Raw genomic sequence first — 26,500 nt, 5'->3', positions numbered from 1 at the left:
GAGCTCAGAGACCCCCAACTCCACATGTCTATCAGCTCCCAAAGGGAATCTACCCTTTAATCATATTTAAAGGTAGCCCCCATGTTAACCTATGAGAGGGGCAGGCCTTGAAACAGTGAAAAACGAATTTAGCAATATTTCACTGTCAGGACATGTAAAACACATTACTATATGTCCTACCGTAACCATACACTGCACCCTGCCCTTTGGGCTACCTAGGGCCTACCTTAGGGGTGTCTTACATGTAAGAAAAGGGAAGGTCTAGGCCTGGCAAGTCAGTACACAAGTGCCAAGTCGAATTTACAGTTACAAACTACACACACAGATGCTGCAGTGGCAGGTCTGAGACACAATTACAGAGCTACTTAGGTGGGTGGCACCATCAGTGCTGCAGGCCCACTAGAAGCATTTGATTTACAGGCCCTGGGCACCTCTAGTGCACTTTACTAGGGACTTACTAATAAATCAAATATGCCAATCATGGATAAACCAATCAACCATACAATTTACACAGAGAGCATATGCATTTTAGCACTGGTTAGCAGTGGTAAAGTGCTCAGCATTCAAAAGCCAACAGAAACAGGTCAGAAAAAGTAGGAGGAAGGAGGCAAAAAGTCTGGGGAAGACCCTGCAAAAAGGTAAAATTCCAGCAGTGTTTAAAGGTGTTTATGGTATAATGTCATTGATTTGTGATTGAATGATTCTGACTACTGTCTCCTTCACCAAGTCCAAAGATCTGGTCGACCGCTGAGGGTGAGGTTTGTGATGGTGTCTCACTCCGAGCACTTGTGGATTCTGTACCTGAGGTGGGAAGAAGACCTCTGGGGGTGCTCTAACACTGCTGATATGACACATTAAAATAATGTGCAAGTAAATGCTCTGTTTAATGTGCTGTTATGTTGTTTTAATGTCACGAAGACAGTACACTGTGTATCTGAGCTGGGGCACTCACTGTCTCTGGTGGCCATTTAGGTAGCCTCTCATTTCCTGGTTCCACTCTCCAGTCGGTATGCCGGGTCTGACTCTGCCAGTTCGGGTAGGGTGTTGTGGGTTGCGAATCTAAGTTCAGGCTTGGTCATGGCAGCAAATCAAGACACTTTACAGAGGTTTGACTAGAGGGGACTTTCATGTGCTCAGTGCGCCACGGAAAGTGCCATAGGAATAATGGCAAAGGACCAACAGTGCGTCTGCATGCAGCTCAGTTGCACCTGTACAGTTTATATGTGCTCGTCCAGGCAGGAGTTTGCGAAAGTTCTGGATCTCCTTTCCCAGTTGAAGCTTTGATCATAGCCCCTCCCTTTAGAAACAGTTTCATTTTCCATTCTACAAGAGGCAGCAAGGACCCTGATTCTGCCCATCTAGTTTATACACGTCACAGCCACTACCAGCGAATAAAGAAAAGTGTACACTCTTGGTTTATTGCTGTTTCTTAGGAATTGTTGGAGAAGCCCCCCAAAACTCTCAAATTAGCTGGGAAAATCTTAGGGCATCACTACGAGTATGGTGGAGTGTTAACTCTGGGAGAAGCTGGTCCATCACACTATGAGTTGTCAGGTGTTTTCCTGAGAGACAATACCAGACTGGTTTGACTGGATGCAGATCCTCATTTGGTAAAACTAGGAATAGAGAGGGGCAGGGGCTGCAGTCGGAGACACAGCCTAACTCCGCGCCACCCCATTCCAGCACTACGGATCCCATTGGGCCCATTGTTGGGCATGGAATCAGAAATTTACGTGTGGAAATAGACCCGGTATTATGTAATCCATCTATTATTTCAGATTCAAAGGTGCAATAACTTGTAATGCCTGTTATTTGGTGCAGAAATGCTGTCTGAAAACTGAGACTCTATGCCCTGGTATCACTGAACCAAATAACAGCCACCTCACAATATCCATTCCTTGTAATGGAGGATAATGCGGTAACATCATGCTTTTTCCTGCTAAGAGGTATGAAACTTCGATATATTGCGTTTTTATCCCCACACAGATTCGTTGGTTTTACGTGGTTGAAATTCGTACAGGGAAAACTCACAGGTGCAATAATTCCTCTACTCCCATTTGCACTTGAATCCAGGGGCTTATCCTGAATTGAGATTTAAAGAGAACAGAGAAAGAGGACCTAAGTATTTTACTAAAATCCGTTCCTAGTCTGCAAGGACACTAGTAGCATCCACCTTTACAACACGAATGTAGAATTGAGTAATGGGAAATGCAAAAAGACATAACCACTGGGCAGATGTGGCAGCAACATGGCCCTGCTTATGTTGTTATTGTTAAATCCCATCTCAGCAAACGAGCCCCCGGGGGGCAAGGTTAGGAGTCTGATCCAAAAGTGACTGCCTACCACAGGAAAACCCACAATATATGTCTAAGAAGGCCGGATCATTGCCATATTTCCAGGATAGTCATGTGAGAGACATTTGCATGCAATTAAATAAGTAATTTGCATTGTCGATGTTTAGTCTGAGAATTTGACATTACTCTGACCCACCTGAACCTGCTTTAAAGTAAAGTGGACGTGTAGGCTCCTGGGGGGGGAGGGGTTGTTGGGAGTCCAAAGTAAATTTGTAAATGCTATTTTGTAAGAGTATGCTGGTGCCGCTTCAGAAATTAAGCAGTTCCTGTATCTTGTTTCTCCAGACGCAGGGTACAAAAACTCGGAATTTCAAAAGTTGTCCAAGTAGATTTCGTGCCGCGAGAAGTTGTAGCCTATTCAAAGGAAACACAGACACCTGTAACTACTCACCAAATTGAAGGTAACAGGAATGTCGTAAAATTCTTAGAATATATTTGCGTACTGTTGTGTTTTGCACTAGAAACGTCTCTGAAGGATGGATCCAGGTGGTCAACTCCGCAATCTACAAACTCTGACACAAAAGCCAAGAAGTATTTTCAGAGAATGACCTTAAAGGAAATTGATTGTAAAAAAAATGGTACACATTTTTATTGAGCTAACATAACTCATCTGTAATAAGTACCACACACATATGTCTTATGAGATAATGTATGTAGAAAAGTGTTTTGTGATATGTAATTACTGCTTACCGAGAAAGGGGTTATGTCTTACATGTGTTTCACTGTCTATGTTAGAACCTCTTAAAATGTTCATAGTTGCAAAACAAGATGGTGGCCAAATGTAATTATTTACATGTCAAATATGTGAGAGAGGATGGTGACTTAATTGAAGGACCGCTATGTTGCGGCTTTAATATATGTTTAGCGAGACGTACCTACATAGCTCACAATCTGCGCCTAACATGACTTTGCAGCACTATCAGACCAGTGCTTTGGTGCCCTGATTTCGACGATCCTGACGCAGACCGGAATATGGTTGGGTTTGTGCGCTATGTCATCATTTGTGTATGTGCAGTTTTGTTGCAGCTTACAAACCTTGTGTTTTGATGAGTGCTTGGCCGGAGGTATGTCCTGCCTGTACTTTTTGGTTTGCCCATGGCCCCCAGCAGGTTGTTAGCTGGAGATGATAGTGGTGGAAGTGATAATGGTGAGAATCAGTATTTAGGTATTTTATGTTCTGTTGTGTGGAGTGTGATGAAACTGTCAACACATCCAGTTTTACATTCACATGGCTCCCTAGTGTATTTATTCACTATTCTGCTTCGCTCTAGAAGTAGAAGTATTTCTTCAAACACCTTCATTAGCACGCTCATTAGACTTTACTTAGGACACCTTGGACAGAATTAAATCAACATTACAACTCACGGTGTTGAGCAGAATGAGCAACTTTTATACTTTTAAGTGTGGTTTTACCTGGGAGAATTTAAGCTGGAGCTGAATGCAACTGCTTCTTCAAGTTCATTTAAATTCAAAGGGCACTTACAATAAAGTTATAATCTTCAGTGGCCTAATTTTCTTGCATTTGCCTTCTTCATATCTCAATTAGGAGCCAGTGCACTTAATTGACATATGAGTAGCAGGTTCTTAGGTTTTCAGTCTGAGGCAAACAGAAGTTCTCAGAAAAACATTGGTTTCGGCGCATTGCACGATGTGGGTTTGCACCAAATCCTAATGCCAAGTGCAAGCCCTTGCAAGCAAGGGGTCGCGTGTGACTGATATACCTATGTATGACGTGTTCTTTATGCTAAAGGACACATGTTACATGTGTAAGCCCTGTGCTGTTGCCTACATGTACGGATTTGTACTGGTAGGTGTATCTCGAGTAGACACAGCTGCCTGGCTTTCGCTCCTCTGTCATTTTTTGTGGGAGTGCTAGTAACGTCATCCGCAACAACATACTAAATTTGATGCTGGGTTGATGCTTTGTTGCCTCAAAGATAGTTAATTTGGGCTAAGGTGTTTATTATCCGGCTGGTTGGCTTTACCTGTGATGAAGCCCTCTTCTTGCATAAAGATCACTGCTCCCTTCTACCAAAAAATGAATGGTTGAGGAAGAACGGACCTCTCTGAAGGTATCTTGGTTGCAGTCCCTCTAGGGCTCAGTCCGGAGTTTAAAGGTCACTCTTTAAATGGCTCATTAATACTCTTCTCTGGAGGTCCTCTATGGGATTCAGAGACACACCATAGACATTTCTGCTCTTTTCATTATTTTACCCTCTGTCAAAGACTCTTTGAACTTTTTGCACTGTGGTTAATGGTTGGCGCTTTAAGGGGTGCCTTAAAGAGGATAAAAGCAAGGATAATTGCTTTCTAAACTACCAAATCAATTTCCAGAACTGTCTTTATACCTAGGTCGATCATAATCCATGTGTTTTTTATTGGACCCGAAGTGTGAAAGCTGTAGTAATTATGCAGATTTTGTTGTATTTTAATTAAATCCAATAGCTTTTTAATTCAAGCCTAAATAAGCCCCATAAGGTAAAAAGCTAAACTCCTGTTTGTTCTATTGGAGGTTGTCTTTTGGAGGTAAGCTTTTGAGGTAACACACTCCTCCAGTACATTGTTTGAATCTGCAAAATGGCTGCAAGCTATTCCTTTCCATTCACCCCTTCTGTGCTTCTTGTAAGTACCAGTACTTTACCGTTGTTCCTATTTTGACAGGCTTTAATACTAATGTGAAAGCTTATGTGTGCATAACTTGTAAAGTTTGGACATTTTTGCTTTAATTCATACCTAGGTGTAACGCCAATGTTGAGATATCTGTTCAAAGCTGTTATTAAAAGTATATGATTGGAATAATGAACAAATTACCGAGGCTTTAGTGCTAACATTTTCATCCGAAAATTATCTTAAGAACTGGAACCTGTTAGTTATCCGGGAATCTTTGTCAAGACATCATTTTGAAAGTTAAGAAACGTATTTCTAGTTATTTCCCTTAATCGTCCATGCTTGAAGTATTATATATTCTTAGCGGAGATTAACTTAATCAGAAACATTATAAACTGTGTAGGTGAAGGGGCTGGCATGTTCTGTTAGACAATCATTTTTTTTGCTTGTACACTGTGGTGAGTAATTCCAAAGTTTCCATTAACTGAATGCATAATTATTAACTAATCTCAGTAGATAACTACTTTTTTAATTGAAATGTGCATCTCTGAACACTCAGAAGGGTACAAGAAGAGAAAACGAATAAACATTACACCACCTGAGGTGCTGAGGGAGAGGGGAAAGCAAATAACATTTGAATTCAACATTTTGAAGAATCATTAGAAATGGGCAAGACTTGATAAGGATCCCAGGTTGTAAGGGCTAATCCTGGGCATGTGGCTGAAAGTCTGACTGGACCTGATAATAGGTGCTCATAGCCTTAGAATTTTAAGAAGAAGATAAAATGTTTACACTATAAGCCATATGGTGAATGGTATGAATAGATGTTCGCACTTCTCCTGAACTTTAAGAAGTTATCCTCAGTTGTCGAGAGGAGAGGGGTCATTCTACCTTGTGGATCCAGGGACAAGGAGTTATCAGTCTCTAAAACCTTTGAATCTGGTCATGCAGGTGACTTAGAGCTGATGATAGCCAGTGCCTTGATAGCACGTAAGACTGGAAGACTTTGTTTGAGTTGCCTGGGGTGTAGCCCTGCATAGACTTGCCGACTGTAACCTAAAAAAAATTAAGTGATCTCCCTTTTTGGGAGCCAGCACACTGATTTAGGGTGGGCATGATATGTCAATAGTGTTTATTCAAAGAATTAGTCAGGCAGTGTTATTACGAGCCTCCCGTAGCAGCCTACGGAGTGTAGAAGTATGTTACCCAGAGTAGAGTCTACTACAGTAATTGAGGAGAGAGAATTTTGCCAGTTGGGGTCATGAATGCAAACACAAGCATCTTGGAAAACCTAGCTTCTTGCTGGAAATATATAAGAGCACACATCTGGAAAGAACATTTTCTCTCCCTCGTCCAACCCACTCCCTCAACAGCATACAGGGAAAGAGTACTCCCGTACTGAGTCACATACAATATTCCAGATGTTACACCAGCGGAAACACACCTTATAGATGATATCATGCCTTGACTTTTGTGTGGTACATGTAAGTTGAGCCCGTGGAATTCCCTTCTGTCCTGGCGAACCTTCCAAGCATGATTGAAGACAAGGAAATATGCTAACCTGTCTAAACATGGGTAAGTGCATGACCCTGATTCTAATGTAGCACTGGGTTTGGAAATAATTTGATGCCTCCATCGCTTTGTGCTTTTTGAGGGAATGTTTTCTATTTCATTACTTCAATTATCTCTGTAAGTATTGTATTTGATCAATAAACTATTACATCCCAGGGATAGCAGTGGGTACAGTTGTCACCATAAAGCAGTGTATTACCATTTCCTTTTCGCTAGGGACAGCATGGGTGAGGTTGTTGTGGGGTCAGTTGCCTCCCCTATCATTGGTTCACTCTCCTGATACCTACTCAAGAAAAGGATACTGACAATGAAAGATAACTGCCATGGTCGATATTGACCTAGAGGTGCCATGTTTTTCATTGAGGTGTCCCTTTTGATGTACACCTCTTTTGAAAAATGCAATCAGTGACACTTGATGCTTTAGTATTGCATGTCTGTATGACCATAGCAGGGAGTTCAAGACCCCTTACAAGACCGCACTTAGGGCCAGATGTACGAAAGGATTTTACCCATTCTGTGTCTATGGAAAAAAGCTTTCGTACATATGGCCCTTACACCCCCTACCCTCTTAAATTCAAGAGGATAACCACACATACTCACTAAGCAAACATCACTATGCTCCCACAGAGCTACAAAGTGTGGAACACTTTTAAACAAGTATTGGAAAAGCCAATAGGCCTGGTGTTTTGGCTTTGGCCCTTCTTGTTTTGTTGTGTCATGATTTTTGCAGAACTTTATTGTTGAGGAAGCAGCCTGGCCTTCGGCAACCAAAAACTTTGTCTAATGGCAAAAATAAATTTGGGTCTCAAAAAAGCAGACATTACCATAGTAGTTTCTCGCACAAAAGGGATCAATTTTGTGTGGGTCTGTACTCCTTGTGAAGGGGCAACATGTTGTAAATCAGAGAAGTCAGCCAGTGGCTGAAATGGGCTGACCCATTGCATGCTGGAGTGGGTGAACGAAAAATGTGAACGACACAACAGACTAGTGAATTAATTCTGGCTGAAAACACCTATGAGTATACACATAGGGCCAGATGTATGAAAGCATTTTGCATTCGCACATTTTAAGGAGTCGCTAAAATAGTGATTCCTTAAAATTGCGACCCTGTTTAGAGAGTCGCAAATTGCGACTCTCTAAATTAGAAATCGCAAATAAGGATTCCTTATTTTCGATTTCTTAGCACATGTATTAAGCAATTCCTAAATGCGATTTTGGCATTTAGGAATCGCTAATTACCACCAACTTGAACTTGGTGGTAACCATGTGCAAAATTTAAAAATGCATTTTTAAATTGTACATGTAAAGCACACGTGCTCTTTCGGCATGTGTGCACCTTACATGTCCCCCAAAAATGTTTTGGGTTGCAGCAGAGGGGGCCTTAGCCCCCCAGCACGCTGGGGTTTTGCATTTCCAAAATTGCGATTTCTGGTTCAGAAATCGCAATTTTGGAAATGAAAAAAATTCGCAGATATGGGCCAAAAGGGCCATAGATACGAATGGGTCCGGTACTGCAATTTGCGATTCGGTAATAGCATTTGCGATTTTTAAGAAATTGCTATTACCGATTCGCAAATGTGATACATGGCACTTTGCGAGTCGGAAACAGCGATTTCTTAAAAATCGCTATTTCCGAATCGCAAAGGGCCGTGATGATACATCTGGCCCATAATTTTTAGTAAAATCAAATGGTATTGGGTAACAGCAGATTAAAAAAAAGCCAGTTGGTTTTGCGCAGCCACTCGCATGGTGCAAAGCAACATAAAAGATTGCTTTGAATTACAATTAAAATGGAACGTTGGCGCAGAGCAAAATTGTGTAGCGGTCCACGAGCACTCGTTCAAATAATGAAAAAAACTCTAGGTCTCAGAGTCAGGTTTGTGCATTTTTGAAAGTCAATGATGATGACATGTTCTAATTTGCAAGGATGTTCAGCGGTATAAACTGAGCTATTTACTGTTGATTGGGAAGTGTCTCATAGTATGGAATTTCTGCCTGTGCAAAAAAAATCTAAATCCGCACGATTGTAGATTCCTTGATATTGTGCGATATTCCTTGTGTGGTTTCTGGAGGCAGCCAGCACCAGGAGCAGAATTTTATCTGTTCTCGATTATTCGTTGCTGTAACGCAATAGCAGTGATGAACCTATCTGGCTCTTTAGTGTTAGGTCCTCACGGAAGGAAACTGTTGAAAGGATGGATGCAGAACTGTTCCCTGCACAGGCATGGACATGCAGAATCATCCTATCCATGTATCTGCAGGGGTTCATGTACACACTTATAATTTTGTAAATACGATGGTTAATTTTGGCGGTGCACGCAAACCAGAGGGCCAGCACTCAAGAGGTTGACAATTAGATATCCGGGTTTCTCTGTTTTTTAGGTCTAGTGCGCAAGCGCTTTGACCTGTTGTGAGTCTTGTGGGCTTTTAACCATGCTCACCGCACACCCTTCACTTTCACTCGTTCGTGGGCTTGCCTTTTTAAAAATCCTTTGTTATCATTTGTAAATGCTTTACATTTGTCCCTCCTTGGGGCAGTTTTGTTATTGCGTTGGCCATCGACCTTGTTAGATGGATAATTGCACATTTGCCCATACGTTTGACTGTGAGCGAACTTCTTTTTCTTTTTGTGTGTCTCCTTCGCTCTCATGGCGGCCGTGGCGCTTTGAATCGGCACGCTTATGTCAACTGTTTTACCTTTCATTTTCAACTTAAGTGGCAAGAAAAGCCTAGTTAGAAATTTACAACACTAATGGCTCTAACTGGAGCAAACGTGAGACCTATAGCATTGCAAATGCTTGTTTGCATATTTGAGGTCGACTTTTATTCGAATTTAACGAAGTAAAAAAAAATGTTATAAAATGAAGAGCAGTTAGATGATTGGTGATAAGGAAAGTGAACTGAGGCACCATGGGAAATTGATTTTTCAGAGTTGTCTTTTAACGGTTTATCAACTATGTTGCTGGTCAAACTCAGAGATAAATAAAGGATTGTACGTTATTTTACATTTCTGTATAATTGATACATGTGCAACTTTTTTTAAAGTGTTTAGCTCAACATATTCCTTAACGTTTTCATTTGAGGGGGCTATGACTTCTTTGCGTGTTGTTTGTTTGTTCCCTATTTTTAAGAAACGTATGAAAAGTGCCTCTCGTGTAAATGTTTTAGGTTTCTATAATGTTGAGACTCGTGCGGTTGTTTTGGGTGTCAGTGCAATAACTGATTATATCAGCTACGTTTTCCTACGGCCTTTTTTCCAGCAGTGTGCGTTAGTAATCTCTACGCTAGTTACTAATGCGAACAATTATACTAGCAAATACATTAGTACATTTGTTGCAAGTGCCTTTTGGGACATAACATCAATAATATTATGTCCTAGCGAATGGGGAAAATTAGATATAGTAGGCCTTCCTCACAGGTCAAAGCATTCTCTGTTGACATTATGCATAACATATAGTAATGTATTTTTCAGTGTATTCGCATGTGCGTACATTAAAACATTTCTCCAGCATTATGCATTGCAATAGTAAAGCACTTTCTTGTGTTGCAGCTAGCTTTGTCATTTATGTGCAAATACTGCCCTCCACAGGCTATAGGTTTAATGAACAGCTGTTAGGAATAAGTCCTCATTTTGTACCTTTCAATGAGCCCAGTCTTGTGATTGATTAGCAGCGTTCGCGACGGTAAGTGGTGTAAAATCAGGGCGGGTCCGTGATTGTTGGGGCTCTGGGCAAAACGAACGATGCAAGGCACCCTCTAATTTGCATGCGATATGTCATCACAGGAAGTGACATCATAGGAAGTGACATCACAGGACAATTAATATTTTTTTGCTTCATTGATATTCGCGAAACACATCTTCTCGAGAGTAGATATCAGTATAATGAATAAGAACACAAATACCCCAAGTAAATGAAGTTCATATATTTTAAAGCTCTGTGAGTGGATTACAGTAGTCAAACTGGATGGAAACGCTGAGCGCAGCTCTCACAAAATTGAGTATGTTTACTCCAGCGTTCACTGGCCACTTAAAAAAACACATGTCCCTTTCTTGAGAGCAAGGTGAGCTGCACAAAAGTGACTTACTCAAGAACCAAATTCTGTAAGTGCTCCAATTAAGTGGTAGTGGACACTCAAGAGCACACGCCAGACCTCAGCCACAAGCTCAGTGGGCATGGCACACCTTGGTATAGAGATGTTTCTTGCAGAACACCGTATAGTGGTGATGTGTTTAAAGATAGACCCAGAAGGTACAGGACTGTGATATTGAAGGGAGATATGGAAAAATATGAATCTTGGCTGTTACAGGATGGAGCAGTCAGGAAGCTTGAGATTGAGCAGTGTAGGGATGGAAGGCAGACGTGTGGGAAATTGATGGAGCAGGCAGAGACTGGGTGGTGTAGGGACAGCTTAGGGGCAGCAAGAATTGCATAGGAATGCAGGAGGAGGGCAGTCTTGGGTTATCCTGGCACTAGAGCAGCAGTGCAGTGGTGAAAGTGAAAAAGAACATCTACCAGCAAATACCTGCCCCCTCCCCATGGCATTGAAGCCATTGTACAGCGCTGTGAAGCCCATGGGGGCCCTTCTTCTAAGCACAGCAGCCATGATCCAGCGCTGTGTGGCCCGGAAGAGGGGGCCCTCTTACTTAGGCCTCCCAGCAATGGTGTAGTGCTACAAGGGCAGATGAGGGCTTGCTCATCATGAGCACTGGACCATGGCGGCAACGCCAAGTAATCTTATGGTAGGATTGCCACCATTATCACTATTTTACTAGCATGGCCTGTATTTTTCTGTCCATACTTGCAAACAGCCTGAAAAAGGAGTTGAATCTGCCATTTTTAAATTTTTCCTGTTTAAGCCCCAGCAAAAGAATAAACACTTATAAGATATTTGTGAGTCTTCTTAAGTTATTTGCAAATGTTTATAAAAGCAAGCACATTGGTTAACTGCTATGACATAAAGAAATAACAGTGCTTTTACACAAAAAAAATTCCACCTAGCAGAATGTGGTCCCTCCAGGTAGTATAATGTAAACAAATTACCAGTATTTTTGTGAGAAATAAGGCAACTCCCCAGCGCTGTGTGGCACTCGAGCCACAGTGTAGCACCACAAGGCCTAGTCAAGAGACCCGCTGCCCTGGACATCACAATGCTAGGTCATAGCTGTGAGGCATGATTGAGGATGCTTCCTCCACTGGCCATGTTGTGATGAATAGAGTTGCCACCTTTCTTAAAAAAAACAAGGTAATTTGTTTACAATTTGATACCCTTTAAGGACCAAGTTCTGCTAGGTATCCCTGTGTTTGCTCCAATAATCATGGAACAATACCATAAGGTCACTCTCGAATACTTCAAAAGTAGTTACTTCTTGTTTTTGCCCTTATATTTCAAAATGTACACAAAATTCAGGGTGAAGGGACCAAGTCACCTGTAGCAAGGCAGTACAGCCAGACTTGGCCCTGCATAGTCAGGAGACTGGACAGGCTCAAGTAAGGAAACAGCACCACAGCTACAATCAGAGTTACCAAGAAACAGAAACACATTAATGGAGCAGGGAGGATTAGTGACACACTGAAACTGTGCAGCCAGGTGCTAAGTCAATGGTGATTTGCTGCATTGATGTCCTAGGATGCTAGTGTGGACTGGTAGGCATTGTATTTGAAGCAGACCTCTCACCTCTATGGTTTTCTGGGGGTTCAATTCATACAGTGATTATACAGTGCTGCTAGGGTCAGGGAAGTGTAGGGGGCCTCGCATGGGCAACTTAATGCTGGATCATGGCTATGAGGCCTTTTTATGGGGGGGGGCACATAAATGGGTGGATGATGGATTTTATTGGTTGATTGATGCACAGATGGCTGCATTTTATTGGTTGAATGGCAGATGGGTGGGAAGGTTTTATAAACAGACTGGTAGATATGGAGTTGGATGGGCAGATGGATCGACAGTGAACTGTACTTAGCAACATTGGCAGAGTTAACTATTTCGAGGTTCAGGCTCTTGCTAACACACAGTGCAACAGGCTGTCATCCCTTTTTAACAAGCACTCCTTTTAACATGAAAAACCCACTGTCTGCCTTTTTACCGGTATGAGTTTGAAAATTCCTCTTACTTATGGTTATAGTTGAGCAGGCACCAAAACTGTTGCGCCAGGCACAGAGGGAAAGTGGTTTACTCTTTTCACACTTTTTAACTATGAATCTGTGGTTGGAATCACACATAGTTTTTTTGTTAAAAGAGGGAGGCCCCTCCCCTGTGCCTCACAGTCACAGTGTAGCACTATGTGGCCCAGGAGAGAATCCCCCTCCCCTGGGCCTCGCAGCGCTGGACAATGGCTAAGAGGTCTAGGGAAGTGGGCCCCACCCCATGCCTCACAGGGACGATCTAGCAATATGAGCCTCACAGATCAGTGAAGCTATATAGGGGTAATTTAAGTAATGTGTAAGTAATTAAGTTGGACCAGGCAAAGGCACATGGAGATTCCCAGGGGGCCATCCTCGCCTCACACCACTTGGCATCCTCAAGCTCCCCCACCCATGCCCCCCACCTCTGCCTGAGCCTAGGGATATGGTCCAGGATGGTGATGACTAAGGAGCTATACAGCTGTGAAATTGCTCCCCTCTTTAGATTTTCCATCAACAATTTGGCCTAAAGGGTCTGAAGCCCGGGACCTGAGTGCCGAGGGGGATACTGGCTGACATCGCATGTCGCAACTGCAGGCCTCTCTTAAGTATCTGTGCAGTGATAAGCTGTGTGCATTTGTATCCCCTCCATTACATTCAGGTGTGAGGCTCCAGATCGCTTCCAGCTATGATACTCCAATAAAAAGAAGCCTGATGATCCCTTAACTTCGGCCATGGTTAAGGCCTACCTGGAAACTGATAAGCCTCCTCTCTGCCTGAACGTTTGTGCTTGTAACAAAAGTAGACAACATGCAGGCTCTGCTGAATGTGTCCCCATGTCTAAAAATTACACAGGGACAGTCTTAGCATATTTCTGTGGTGCCCAGCCTCTTGGCTTCTACGCTAGACTTGTGCCCTGCTTCTCCTTACTTGATATGTCCTGTGTCCTGCTGATCAGTTTGGGCAACAAAGAGATGCTTTGTTGCCTGGAAACAACAAAATGCTAATGCTCCATGCCCCCATCTCAAGAAGTGCCAACTCCCCCTTTAAGTGCCTGGAGATCAAGACGCCTTTGCCATAAAAATCTAAAACACCTCATGATGTGATTGACTAGGGGTGAGCACAGTAGGAGACGTGTGTGTCAAGTTCACTGTGTCCCAGATAAGTGGTGGACTATGGTGCACTTCTGTGGGGCACCATGTTCTGGAGCTAAGCACAGGGGCCTGGGCAGCTGCCCCCACTGCCATGCCTAGTGCCGGCCCTGGTGTAAATATTAGCACCAATTAACTTTTTAGTCCAAAATTTGGCGGGAGATCAGAGCCAAATGCCTTTAATTTGCATAGCGCCAAATCACTGCTAATCTTAAGAATCATAGGGACTGACTTACACAAACACTAGGATTCTGCATAAAGCTAGATATACTATAGTGGTACAGCCTGGCTTTGCGCAGAACTGCAAGCAAAGGGCAAGTGCCTTGCCGTGTGCTATTCAGGCATAACATGTAATTCCTGCCAAATGAGGAATTGTATGCAGCTTACACTTGAACTGTTACCTACATATATAAATTTGAACAGGAGAGTGTGTCACAAATCCTTATTTCCTCCCAAACACTGCTCACTCACCTTTAAAAAATGCCTTAACATGTAGGAGGTAGGTTTACAAAGATGCCACCCAGCACTGCAACCAAAGTTGCTGCACTGCGCTGCACAAGAGGGGAAAAAGAAGGAAAGCACTGTATTTACTAAGCACTGCCTTCTCTCCCTAGTGGTGGCATACAATGAGCTCCATGGTGCAAAGGTGTCTGCATCATGTCTAGTGCTTTTGTACTGGATGGATACCATTCCATACAAAATACCTTGTACAAACCAGCACCCATGCAAAGTGTGAAAAGGTAGGAGAAATACAATTATTTATCTTTTTTAACACTAACTTCAAAGATGTGTTATTTTTATGGTGCAAAGCCCCATCTTCTATTATTAGTAGATATGGCTGTACTCCAAAACCATGGGTAGTTGCATGTGAATGCCCATGGACCAACCATGGAATGCCCCCTAGACGCAAAGTGCTGATTTACATTACTTTCAGAGAAAGTTCCAGTTCAAAACAAGATTTGCGCTGAAAAGTGAATCCAATATAAACATTTTGCGCACATTTGTGTCACTTTTGTCACACAAACCCAGCTGAAAACGTTAGTAAATCTGCCAGTTAATATCTCTGTACATTAGAGTTTTTAGCATGAGCACCAATTACCTCATTGGAGTGAATTTCATAAATATAGCTTTGCACAAGTTTTTTTCATTCCATGCAAGGTTGTCCTGCAGACGTTCATGCAGTGCAGTGCTATGCTACCATTGAGAGTGTGTTGACTTGGCAGGTAATGGATAGAGAGGAGTCTAGGATGATGCCCGTATTGTGTGTTTGGTCCAGAGGAGTGGGGGCATTTCCCAGGGCGGTGGGCCACTAGGAGTTGTTGCAGGCAGAAGGCAGATGTGTGTCTTGTCCGAACAGTCTGAACATCCCCTTCTACAGAAAGAAATGCATCTATGTGACCTCCCTCTCTATACAAACTTTAAAAGTATCAAATTCCTAACCAGCAAGACAAATCCATAACTGCATGCATTAAAACTATGTCTTCCGCAAGAGGTGATGCAGGGTTCGAACAACCCACCAACCAGCATTTAGAACCACTTGCCATCACAAGGAGGGCATGGATGTCACAGAACTGAGGATAATACCCATTCAAGTATGGGAACAAATCTCCCAAAAGGATGGTAGAATCAAGCAAATGCACAACTCACTCTTCTTCAATACACTTAACGTATAAAAGGAATTATGCAGCAATACTGAATAATCAGAACCTGCACACATGCACAGCCTCAAAACGCTCCTCACAAAGGCCACACGGATCCCAACACTCTTACTTCCAACACCACACTGCTTTATAAGATTGTGCATTGCTGTTTTGTTTTTGTTCCGTTATGCACCAAGGCACAGTGGAGGATAACATGATAAGCAACACATTTTGATTGTATTTAAATCCAAGAAGAAATGTCGCCTTTTGACTTGATTGATATGTAACATTTTGAGAGTTTATACAGTTTTTAAACACTGGATAAGGTATGCTTATAATCTTTTGTTTGGCATGAGGTAGGAAAGTCAATGATGTGTCATATCCTAACAAAGTCTGGGTTGAAAATACACATCGAGACAGGTTTTTTTCTATATACATTAGTTTATGTAATTTCAAAATTGAGCATATTACCCTGAGCCTTCTTCAATGGAAATAATGTTTTTGACAACAAATCTTTATTGATTTTTTTGCATTCACTGACAACCAAACACAAGCCAAAACACACAGCCCACCTGAGCACGACACAGTACAATACAAAGCATAATCGAACCCTAGCCATTCCCAGCATCCAGTCAGTGGTAGTCCTAGCATTTGCCCCATAACTTCTCATGTCTCCAGGGGCAGCCCCTGGGCTTTGTAAATAGGTCATTCTTGTGGAGCATCCCAGCCCACCCCCACCCCCACGTCGCCACACTGCCACAGAGAAGGGGGGTTTGCGGACTTCCATTTATGGACAATATCTCACTTAGCAACCAACATTGCAACACTGATAAACATTTGTTTTACCCTTTTCCCGTCCGCATCGCTCAGTAACCCTAGCAAAGCAACCCTGGAAGTGATATCTCGGGCCATCCAAGAAGTGAGGAGAGCTCTCTCTCTATCCCATCCAGTAGGGCTTCAATCATGGGCAGGACCGCACCAAAAGGAAGAAGTCTGCATCCAGCCAAGAGCACCAGAATCAATTTGCTCGAGGGATCATACCAGCTTTGTGAAACCCTATAGAGGTAATTTAAGTAATGTGTAAGTAATTAAGTTGGACCAGGTGAAGGCGCATGGAGATTCCCAGGGGGCCATCCTCGCCTCGCACCACTTGGTGTCCTCAAGCTCCCCCCATGCGTCCCACCTCTGTCTCAGCCTATGGATATGGTCCAGGGTGTTGATGACTAAGGAGCGATACAGCTGTGAAATTGCTCCCCTCTGTAGCTTTTCCATCAACAATTTGGTATAAAGGGTCTGAACTCCGGGACCTGAGTGCCAGGGGGGATACTGGCTGACATCGCATGTCGCAACTGCAGGTATTTGTGCAACTGGTTACGAGAAAGCTGATATTGCTCCTGCAGGTCCCCAAATGCCTTTACCTGAGAACCCACACAAACATGCCCAAGGTGAGCAATGCCAATCCTATCCCATTTCACAAAGCCCTCTAACACTGCAGTGTGATGCAACCATGTACCCTGGCATAGAGGAGTCATCTCCATAAACCTACAAAGTGGAGTGCTGCATTCCAACATAACAGCACAGCCTGGGTGTTCTCTGAAAGGAAGTGATGAATTGGGGCCCCGTAAAGCTGGCCCAGGAGCCCGTCATGGCCGAGCAGAGTTATTTCCACACAGTAAGCTGGGTTGTCTCATCCCCCATTAAGCCAATCATTATTCATCAAGACTTTGAGGCTAGGGAGAAACAATTTAAGTTAGCCATACCAATCCCACTATCATAGGGGGGATTTCCAGCAGTTAATGAAGGCCACACGGAAAGTGTGGATTGTGGAAGTGAGGGATTGGAACCAGCAACTGGAAATTGGGTGGGGAATATTAGACAAAACAAAAAGAATCCAGGCAAAATTGTAATTTTAAACAAAGCCAAGACATGAAGTGGGAAATGCTTTCACCTCTACAGGTCACTTCGCATACTTGCGACTGGGGGGAGGGGCAAGTTAAGGCTCCACGCTAGGTTCAGAAGGCACGAGATATAGATTTTGAGGTACTGAAAGTATAGGTGGTGCACGGGAATCTCAGAGATCCAAGAGCAGGCACTTGAATCACCTGAAATAGAGACCAATAAAATTTGGACACATTCACCCAGAGACCGGCAGCCTCCTCATATATTGTCAGGATTTTTAAGCATCATGGGCCCGAGGTCTGTGGGTTCACTAACAATTGCAAAATGTCTGTGTACGATGCAATGCGCTCCTCAGGGCTGTCGTACCACGACCACCCCTGCACACAAGCATCACACTGAATTAGACATGCCAAAGGCTCGATGGCCAGGACAAATAAAAGTGGGGAGAGGGGACAGCCCTGCCAGGTACCCCTAGGGATTCGTAAGGGAGGGAGAGAACTCTGTTAACCTGAGCCTAGGAGCATGGGTGGACATACAGAGGCCAATAAGGGTCCCCAGCCCTCTCCAACACAGCACTTAAAAATGACCTATCACTGTGTTAAGGGTCTTCTCATAATTCATTAAGAGTAGGACCGAAGGGCATCGAAGAGGTTTTGCCTGGGAGAGGGCCACCTGGATCTTCCATATACAATGCTAGGGGGCACAGGCTGGCATGATGCCACATTAATGTGGATGGATCAAGTAGGGCAAAGGATGGTGCAGCTGATTAGCCAAGACTTTGGCAAACACCTTAACTTCTGAGTTAATAAGGGAAATCCGTCTACATGAGGTACAGCTGACCAACAGCTGGCCTGTTTTATGGTTCACCACAATTGTGGCTGAATCCAACCAGTTAGGGAGGACCCCCAATTCCATCACCAGCAGATGCGAGAGCAGGAGACTCCAGAATTTCTGATAATATTTTACAGGAAACCTGCTGGGGCCTGGGGGTTTTGCCCGGGGTCCTATCCAATAGCACCTCCCCAATTTCTTAGACAGTGAGCAGCTACTCAAGATCCCTGGCCAAAGACAAGGGGACCAAGGGTAGCGGGATGTCACCCAACACCAGGTGTGCTACCTCATAGGGAGGTCTAGACCTTGCATTAATACAGAGTGCGGTAATAATCTGCAAAGACTTGTGCAATGTCGAGAGGCCACTCATACAATTACCCCTCAGCATCTCTGATCAGCTGAACCACCCTGGGGGATTTCTCCCTCATGACCAACCAGTAAAGAATTTTCCTGACTTGTCCCCCATGTTCATAAACCCTCTGGGTCAATGCTCTCTAGCACTGCTGGGCTTTCTCCAGTGAGATTTGTTGCATGTGAGAACCCGCCAGCATCAACAGATGGTTAAGGTAGACCGAGGGCTACCGCCACACCTGCTGTTCAGGATGATATTTTTGGTGTCCAGGATCATAATCTGTTCAAGTTTCTGATTCTTCTGATTCTTCCTGCCTCAAATTTAGCTCTTTACCAGACCCCTAAGCACAGGCTTACTGGCTGCCCATAAGTTTCCAGTTAATTACACAGTATCCTGATTGATCTCAAAATAGGAGTATATCCCTGATAGCAATTGGGCAACCAATTTGGAGAAGAAGGGGAGCATGGTCTCCAATCCGCTGGGGCAAAGCCTCAGTTCTCCGACACTCTGGAGACATCCACAGCTAGGAGCCAAAGCAGATCACTGTGCAACATAGTGTGAGTATAGACAAGGTCTTGGGGATGCCATATCCTCTGTTCATCACATAGCCTCATGGAATCTGTGCAGGTGGATAGTTGATGGGAGTGTGTCTGATACCCCGGCTGCAGTGTACGAGAGACATCCATCTCTGGAAGACCAAGCAGGAGGGGTCCAAGGAAGCGCAGCATTACAGGAGCTGCTGCTGTGTGATATACACTGATAGAAAGTTGTAATACCTACCCTCCAGCTGGCCCTCTATCTCCACATACCTCCCCTGAGGATCCACATGGAAGGCTGACACTACCAACGGAAACCCTTTTGCAACAAAATAGCCACTTCACAGGATCCACAGGTAAACCCAGCATGATAAACTCTTTCATCACCATAATGGCCAAGGAGGGCGCAATTAGATCCAAGTAAATGCGGCTCCTGAAACGTAAGAACTACTGGCTTGAATAAGTTGAAATAGCGGAGGACATCGGATCTTTTACTTTGGTCAATCAAGCTGTTCACATTCCAGGACAATAACTTAACTGCTATCATAGAGGCAGAGAGTCCGTCGACCCTGCACTGAGCACTGGGACACGGACGGGCTTGGTTTCACCTCAGCATGGTTGGTGCGGGAAGTGTTAACTGGGAAGGAGTGCATTTGGGAATGACTAACAGTGCCAGTGAGCTGCAGAAGCATCTGTCGCCCTAACCATAGTCATATCTCTAGCAAAACAAGCTTGATTCCAATAGCCCCAAGGGTCCCCCTACCTTGTTCCTGACAGCTGTTCAAGTTTTTACATGCTAAATAAGTTCAGTAGGAGCAATAGCAAGAACAGTCTCAACACTACCAAGAAATGCATACAAACAGAAACCTAACCCATCCCCTTGTATCAATCAGCTGAGTTCCATTGAGCCTGCAGGCTCTCACAAGTCGTACGTGGGAAGTGCTGGGTTCATTCCAGGACCCAGATAGGTCCACCATGTCCGATAAAATGGCATCCTGATTACCTCTCTTGGCCACTGCACCAGCCCCGTCTGATCCAGAGGAGCCCCAGGCTGTGGAGGAGCGAACAATTGTCATGGGAAAGGCTCTTTTCTGCCTCAGTGGCATGGAGGGAAGGGTGGGAGCACTCCCTCCCACCTGGAGTCCAAGCTTTCCTAATCCATCTGTCTGCCAGAGCATGCTTCTCTCTGCTGCCCACTCCAATAACTGTTCAGGTGTGTCAAATTAATAAAGGTCAGAATTGAAGATCGCTTTCAGTCTTGCAGGAAACATGATAATATATTGCAGATTTAGGGCATGGAGCTTCTGTTTGACCTCCTCGAAAGAGCACCTATGCTGTTGGACCACTTGCAGGAAAAATCATTATCCTAGCATTCTGAAAGAGGAGGTCCCCGTGTGCCCTGGCTTCCATAAGGATAGCATCTCTGTCTCAACAGTTGAGAATCTGCACAATAATTGGATGTGCCATGGCCCCATTTGGAATTAGCCTGGCCAAGGACCGATGTGCCTTCTCCAGCAACAACCACGGTGACAGACTGTCAGCAAGGACCTAGGAGCACAGCCACTCCTCCAGGAAATGATCTGCGTCAGAGGCCTCAGCTCCCTCATGGAATCCAACAAACCAGAGGTGGTTCCTACGTGACCAGTTTTCAGCATCCTTGGCCCACACCTCCAGCTGCTGTTGAGAGTAATTTGGAAACCTGATGCTTGAGTGCTGCCAATTCGTTCTCTACCGAGGACACCCAGATCTCCACCTTGGTCACCCGACCAGCGACATTCCGGAGGTCCAGGTTCAGCAAGGAGACATGCAATTGAACCTCACCCACCTTTGTCTCTACTGCCTCTCTCAAGTCTTGGATTGCCTTAAGTATGGTGTCAAGGTCAGAATGTGTGAGGGGCCTCTGTGTCACTAGGGGAGCACTCACGGCACCAGTGGTATTTGAGACCATCATGATATAGTGGTCCATCTTTGTTTAGATTGTGCCAGCTTGTCCCGCTCATGGCCAGCCAATGCACCTTGAGACATGGCAGAAAAGGCTCCTCTGTCTTAGCCCCTGGCCTGCTTATCCCAGGGGGCAGCACAAGTAGCCAGAGCAACTGTCTCTTCATGGAGGTGACAGGCCTTGTAGATCCAGAAAAAACATGTAGAGCACTGGGCCAGGCTGCATGCGGAGGGCTGCAAGCCAAAGCCTACATTGCAGACACAGTCTGAAATAGAGGATCCACCACCAAGTAGGCTCATGCCCTGGGCAGCAAACCACTGAAGTCTAATGTGAAAGAAAGTTCACAGCTCTGGAGCTGTGGAAAGACACAGGAAAAGCACCAGTCCTGAAGTCATGGTCCCCTTTTGACCACACCACAAGAGTCCACTGTTCACAGGCTGGCCGCTCCAGGGGCCATCAACCACAGGGACGGTCCTGCCATGTACAGCACCTCCACCAGTGAGGGAAGGGCAAGACATCAGTGGGGCAATAAGCAATCCCAGGCAAAGCCACCAGTGGCAGCCAGTTTATATTTCCACATGGCAAGAAGCCACTGTGACTCACAATGGGGGGCCCACACACTCCAACTCACCTGCTGTCAGGGTGCCTCAACAGGCAGGCAGTCAGCAGCAGACAGGGGAGTGTCTCTCTGCACCTAGCATGGGAGGGCACTGCGCCCATCAACTTCAAACAGGGGCGTCTGCTCCTAGGCCGCCAGGTCCCACAGTCCGCCACACCAGACTTTAGCAGGCCCAAGGCATCACCTCCCCATTCAATCTGCCCAATGCTCCTCCTCCGCAGCACTGTTCTGCATCACCACGAAGACTCAAGCCATGACGCAGTCGAGGCCTGATGGCGCTCCTCACCACACCCAGGGTGCGAAGAACAGGAAGCATGGGCCATGTTGCAGCCACCTCTTGTGTTGGCAGGTCCACAGATCTCACCACCACGGTGCTGGCAATGGATAGCCACTCTCCCCCACTGCAAAGTTGGGCCAGTCCCGACGGCCTCCAAGCGCCAGATCACCTCTGCGGCCCCCTCATACTCTGGAGCTGGCCGCTAGCTTAGTCCAGGCCATGCAATAGCCACCTCATCCCCATGGGCTCATCACCGCTCACTGCTCTCCCCCAGCCCACTAGGTTATGTCTCTACCAGGGGCCCCCACCAAAGGCAAAGTAGGGGGCCACAGGACAGCTGACAGGTCACAGATGTCAGAGGATTCGAAGAGGAGGGCAGGAGCAGCTCTAACTCGCAGCCACCATCTGGGCCCCCATAACCATGTCTCCCAATGGAATTTATGTTTAAGCTACCCTAATGCACCAGATAATTACTGTTGTGGCAAGCTTGCAATTTATTGCTCCCCCAGAACAGTAGGCCCATTCTTAGAGAGTAGCCTTCTCTTGAGAGACAAATATGTGGGCGGAAATCTCCATAGGATATTACCTGCAAATACTTGACAAACACTGGCAGGATGTTTCTACCTGGGACAAAGGGAGGCATGCAGACCATTGGCTCCCTTCACTGCAGGAACTGGGGGATGATGAAACTTGGAGGGAAGAAACTTCACCTGGGTTTCCAGAGCTTCAATCAAAGAGAGAAATCTGTCCTACTGTCCCTTAAATGTGCCATTTTGATTCTTCTCAGAATGCTGTGCAGGGTTGGATAGCTAGTGGGCTATTCCCTTGAAGTACCCCTGAGGGGATGAGGGGTGATGAGGTATCTCTGTATTGGTTATTGACTCCCACCTTCTAGAGTTCTCCATCTCAATTTTTAAACCCCCACAAAGTTAAGAACCTTAAGGAATAAAAGGGAAAATAGAAGTATAAGGATAGACCGACATCAAGGACAAACCACTGCCTAGAATGGACTTACTGGGTAACCTAGAGGAAAGAAGTCTGCTTGGACCTCTGTGAACAGCTCTTAGTTCAAATGCCCTAGAAGTGGGTACTGCAGTAGTCTGCTGTACACAGTCACCCTCCAAATGTTGTAAGACCTTGAGTGCGTATGAAGTGCAGGCAGGGAGAGCGGTCTGCCTGATGATCCTAAGGCACTGCTGGCAGCTGTAGAGTGGGCAGCAAGGTCACTAATGGTTGGACAGGAGAGTAAGTTAAGGCCAATACAGCCATGCTACTGGCCAGACAGAGAAGCAGTAACACCAGCAGTTGTGGGAAGGGATCTGAACTCCTCAGGAAAATACATGATTGTACCATCCAAATTTTGAGGTCAAAGGTCCTAAAGCACCACCAGTGCTGGAAAGCACAATTGGTATCAAACAGCATCAGACTCTATTTAATTTGACCCAACAGGACTAGAGCTGTTAAAATATTACAAAGCTTCTCGTATGTTGCATTGTCAGCACAGCAGTGGATGCCATGAGGGTTACGTGCATCAACTGCAAAGAATTAATACCCCAGAGGAGCTAATTTGGATTTGAGTCCCCTGGGAGACCATTGTGTGAACTGGCACTCATTAGAATGTACATCCTTTGAGGTGGTGGACTCAGAAACAGCCATGCCACAACTCTGGCTGTAGCTTTCCAGCTGTGACCAGATGCCCTTTGAAGAAAGAGAGCCCCCAGCCCGGGATGTGTGGCTGATAAGTGCCACCTCCGCCATGCCCAATGAAGAACAGAACAGACTCCAAAAAGGAAAGAGAAACACCTGACTCCCCTGCTCTGCAATGAGAAATATGTGCCACATGAATGGTGTAGTCAGAAAGACCTCACTGATCCTAGGGTCTGCTGCATGGTCAGTGAATAAAGTGCACCCAGGTGACCTGGTGGGTGAAGCCAACAGGGCTTTAAGTTGCCAGAGGGTGCAACAAACAATGAGGATAAAAAAGGAAATAATTACCAGCCTGCTGTGGCTGTGCAAATGGGTGAAGTGAATTAAGCCCTTAGTGAAAAGGAGTGACCTTTAATTCCCTGTGAGGGCTGAACATTTACATATTGTGCCTTCTTTTGCTTTAGGAGAGCGGGATGCCACAAACGTATTAAAATGTGTTCTGTGTTGGGTTGCCTGGAGTTGCAGAAGACTTGCACATGAACCCAACTTATTTTCTTTGGAAAGGATTCCTTAGGTCTCCAGGCTCAAAGTGTTGGTGACTATGGGAGATGTTTAGACTTTATTCAGACACTCCCATTGCAAAGCGTTTGTGTTATCAGTGCACAGGACCTATTGAGTTTTGCATCCTGAGTCACTAAGGAACAGGGCAGCACATCAAGTCACCTTGTTGTTCTGCCTTGCATCACAGGGAAAGGGCAGGAATGTGCTGTACTTAACCAATACTATTCATTCCTGTCCTTTCCCCCTGTTCTGGCACCCTTTTGACTGCCTAGCACCCATGCCGGCACCCTTGCAGCATGGTGCCTGCATTGCATGCTGGAAGTGTCCCTTCCTGCACAAATATAATCCGGAGAGAGGTTTTTCTCTTTCTATGTGTGCTGTAGAATGAAGAACACATAGAAAGAGGTAAAAACAAGGAGAAATAAACATATTGCTCCTTGTTATGCTTCTCCTGGGGAGACATATCTTTTTGATGCATTTCCAGATTTAAACGTTTTTGAATATCCACGCAACTCCCATAGAAATGCCTCTTTGGTGTAGATTAATGTAAGTCAGTGATTTTTGCTGAGTTCCATTGCTTGAGGTTTATAAAACCATGTAGGGCCGCACAAGAAAGCCTGGCATGGCTTCATAAATCTCACTTAAGGTTTGCGTCGCTCTTGTACCACGGTGCGTGGTACAAGAGTGATGCAAACCAGGCCATAAATATGGCCCTAAGTAACCTAGGGCCAGATGTACTAAGCTTTTTAGCAGTTGCAAACCCTGCAATTACCTAAATTTGTTGGTGTGCAAGCACTAAGAAATTTAGAACTTTGTACCAATCCCACTTTCGAAGTCTGTAAAGTTTTACCAACTCTAAAAATGAGTTAGACATGAATTACAAGTTATACTTTGAAAGAGGTGCATTGTGGGCATCTCTTCCAAACTGCAATTACTAATGATATGTATCATTATTTTTCAACTATAATAGCAGTTGCAAGCCACTCAAAAGCTACCAGTCCCCAAGTAGGAATTGTAACCTATTCCGAAATGGGAATGAATCGTCTTTGATTCCCTTGCCTTTTGTGAAGTATGGTAAAACAATCAAGCAGACCACTGCCAACTCTCACTGAAAGTTTTAAAAAACAAAACTTTTCTTTGTTAAACAGACTGTTTTTCTTCCAGGAAGATCTGTTTAAAAATATATATTTATATATATATTTAAAAGCAATCTCAGGCAAGCTGGTCTCTCAAAACTTGCAGGATACACTTCAGCGATTGTGACGGTGTAGGGTGAGTCTCAGTTTGGGACCTACATAAATAATATGACTTAGGTAATTTGGACTGTATCACATTCAGTTCCTATTTTTAGCAAACCCACCTATCAGTAGATTGGTTTGCAAAATAAGTTACTGGTCACCGAATGTTGGTGCACAATTTGCAGCCACTTTTTACAACCAGTATTTTCAAACCTTTGGCCCCAAGTTCAGAGGTAGAGATATAGACTAGTCTACATTTAGGGGGTCATTTGACCTCGGTATCCTCTCTTTAGTGCACACTACCTGTATTTTGCAAAGCCCCACACAGGGTGTTCCCATTGATGATTTTTCCTCCTGTCATTTTGCATACATTTGTATTTTTATATGTAGTATTCAGTTTTCCATGTACTAAAGTACATTTATGCCACAAACTGGATCTCTAGTTGGCAGAGGTATGCACTCTGTCGAAGTAGGGACCATAATTATATTCAGAGTAAGTCACAACTCACCCTAAATTATCCTGTGCTCACCCTCTGGTAATTTGGCACAGAGCAGTCAGGCTTTACTTAAGAGGCAATGTTTAAAGTATTTGTGCAACACACAAGCAGCAACACAGTGAAGACACCACAAAGCACTCTACCCTAGGTTAGAAAAAGTATATATTTTTAACAAAACAAGACAAAAATGACAAAAATCTAATAAGTAGAAGCTGATATATGAACTTTTCCAGAATGAATGAAACTGAAGTGATTAGTAGCAGATAGCACCAAATGGGGCTATCTGGTCACGCTAGTCTGGGCAAAAGTCAACATTTCTGTCTGACTGTGATGGAGCACAGGCCAGCTACAAGCCCCACCCAGGAGCTGCCGAGCAAAAGTACCTTGGTCCTTGAGATGCATCGTTCTGATCAGCACAACGTTTTGGGTCTGTGCTGAAGAAAGCATTAGCATTAGCATTGGCATCGATCTGGAGAAATAAGGCAATGCATAGATTCCGGGCCATGCAGAAGTGACGATGTGATGCACAGTCTGTAATGTGGTGCTCCAATTCTGGCAGTAGCAGCATGCTGTCATCGACAGCGATGCGGTGTCCTCGAACTTCGCAGCAGTGGTGATGCAATAGTGAAACATTAATGGCAAGGGTAAAGCGTTG

General features: G+C 44.5%; 1 protein-coding gene across 4 annotated transcripts in view; it reads left to right on the top strand.

Annotated features, from left to right (window-relative positions):
• Positions 1-26,500, top strand: part of DYNC1I1 (dynein cytoplasmic 1 intermediate chain 1) — a 1,447,115-nt gene that overhangs the window by 302,927 nt on the left and 1,117,688 nt on the right. For all 4 annotated transcript variants that reach the window (XM_069211741.1, XM_069211739.1, XM_069211740.1 and 1 more), the window contains one exon: positions 2,640-2,755. In XM_069211741.1, the coding sequence (XP_069067842.1) occupies positions 2,640-2,755 (116 nt within the window). The remainder of the gene's footprint in view (positions 1-2,639; positions 2,756-26,500) is intronic.

This window comes from Pleurodeles waltl, chromosome 10, assembly GCF_031143425.1.
Source record: "Pleurodeles waltl isolate 20211129_DDA chromosome 10, aPleWal1.hap1.20221129, whole genome shotgun sequence".
In the NCBI taxonomy this organism is placed as follows: Eukaryota; Metazoa; Chordata; class Amphibia; order Caudata; family Salamandridae; genus Pleurodeles; species Pleurodeles waltl.
Note: the sequence above shows the minus strand (reverse complement) of the source record. Positions and strands in the feature narration are given on the sequence as shown.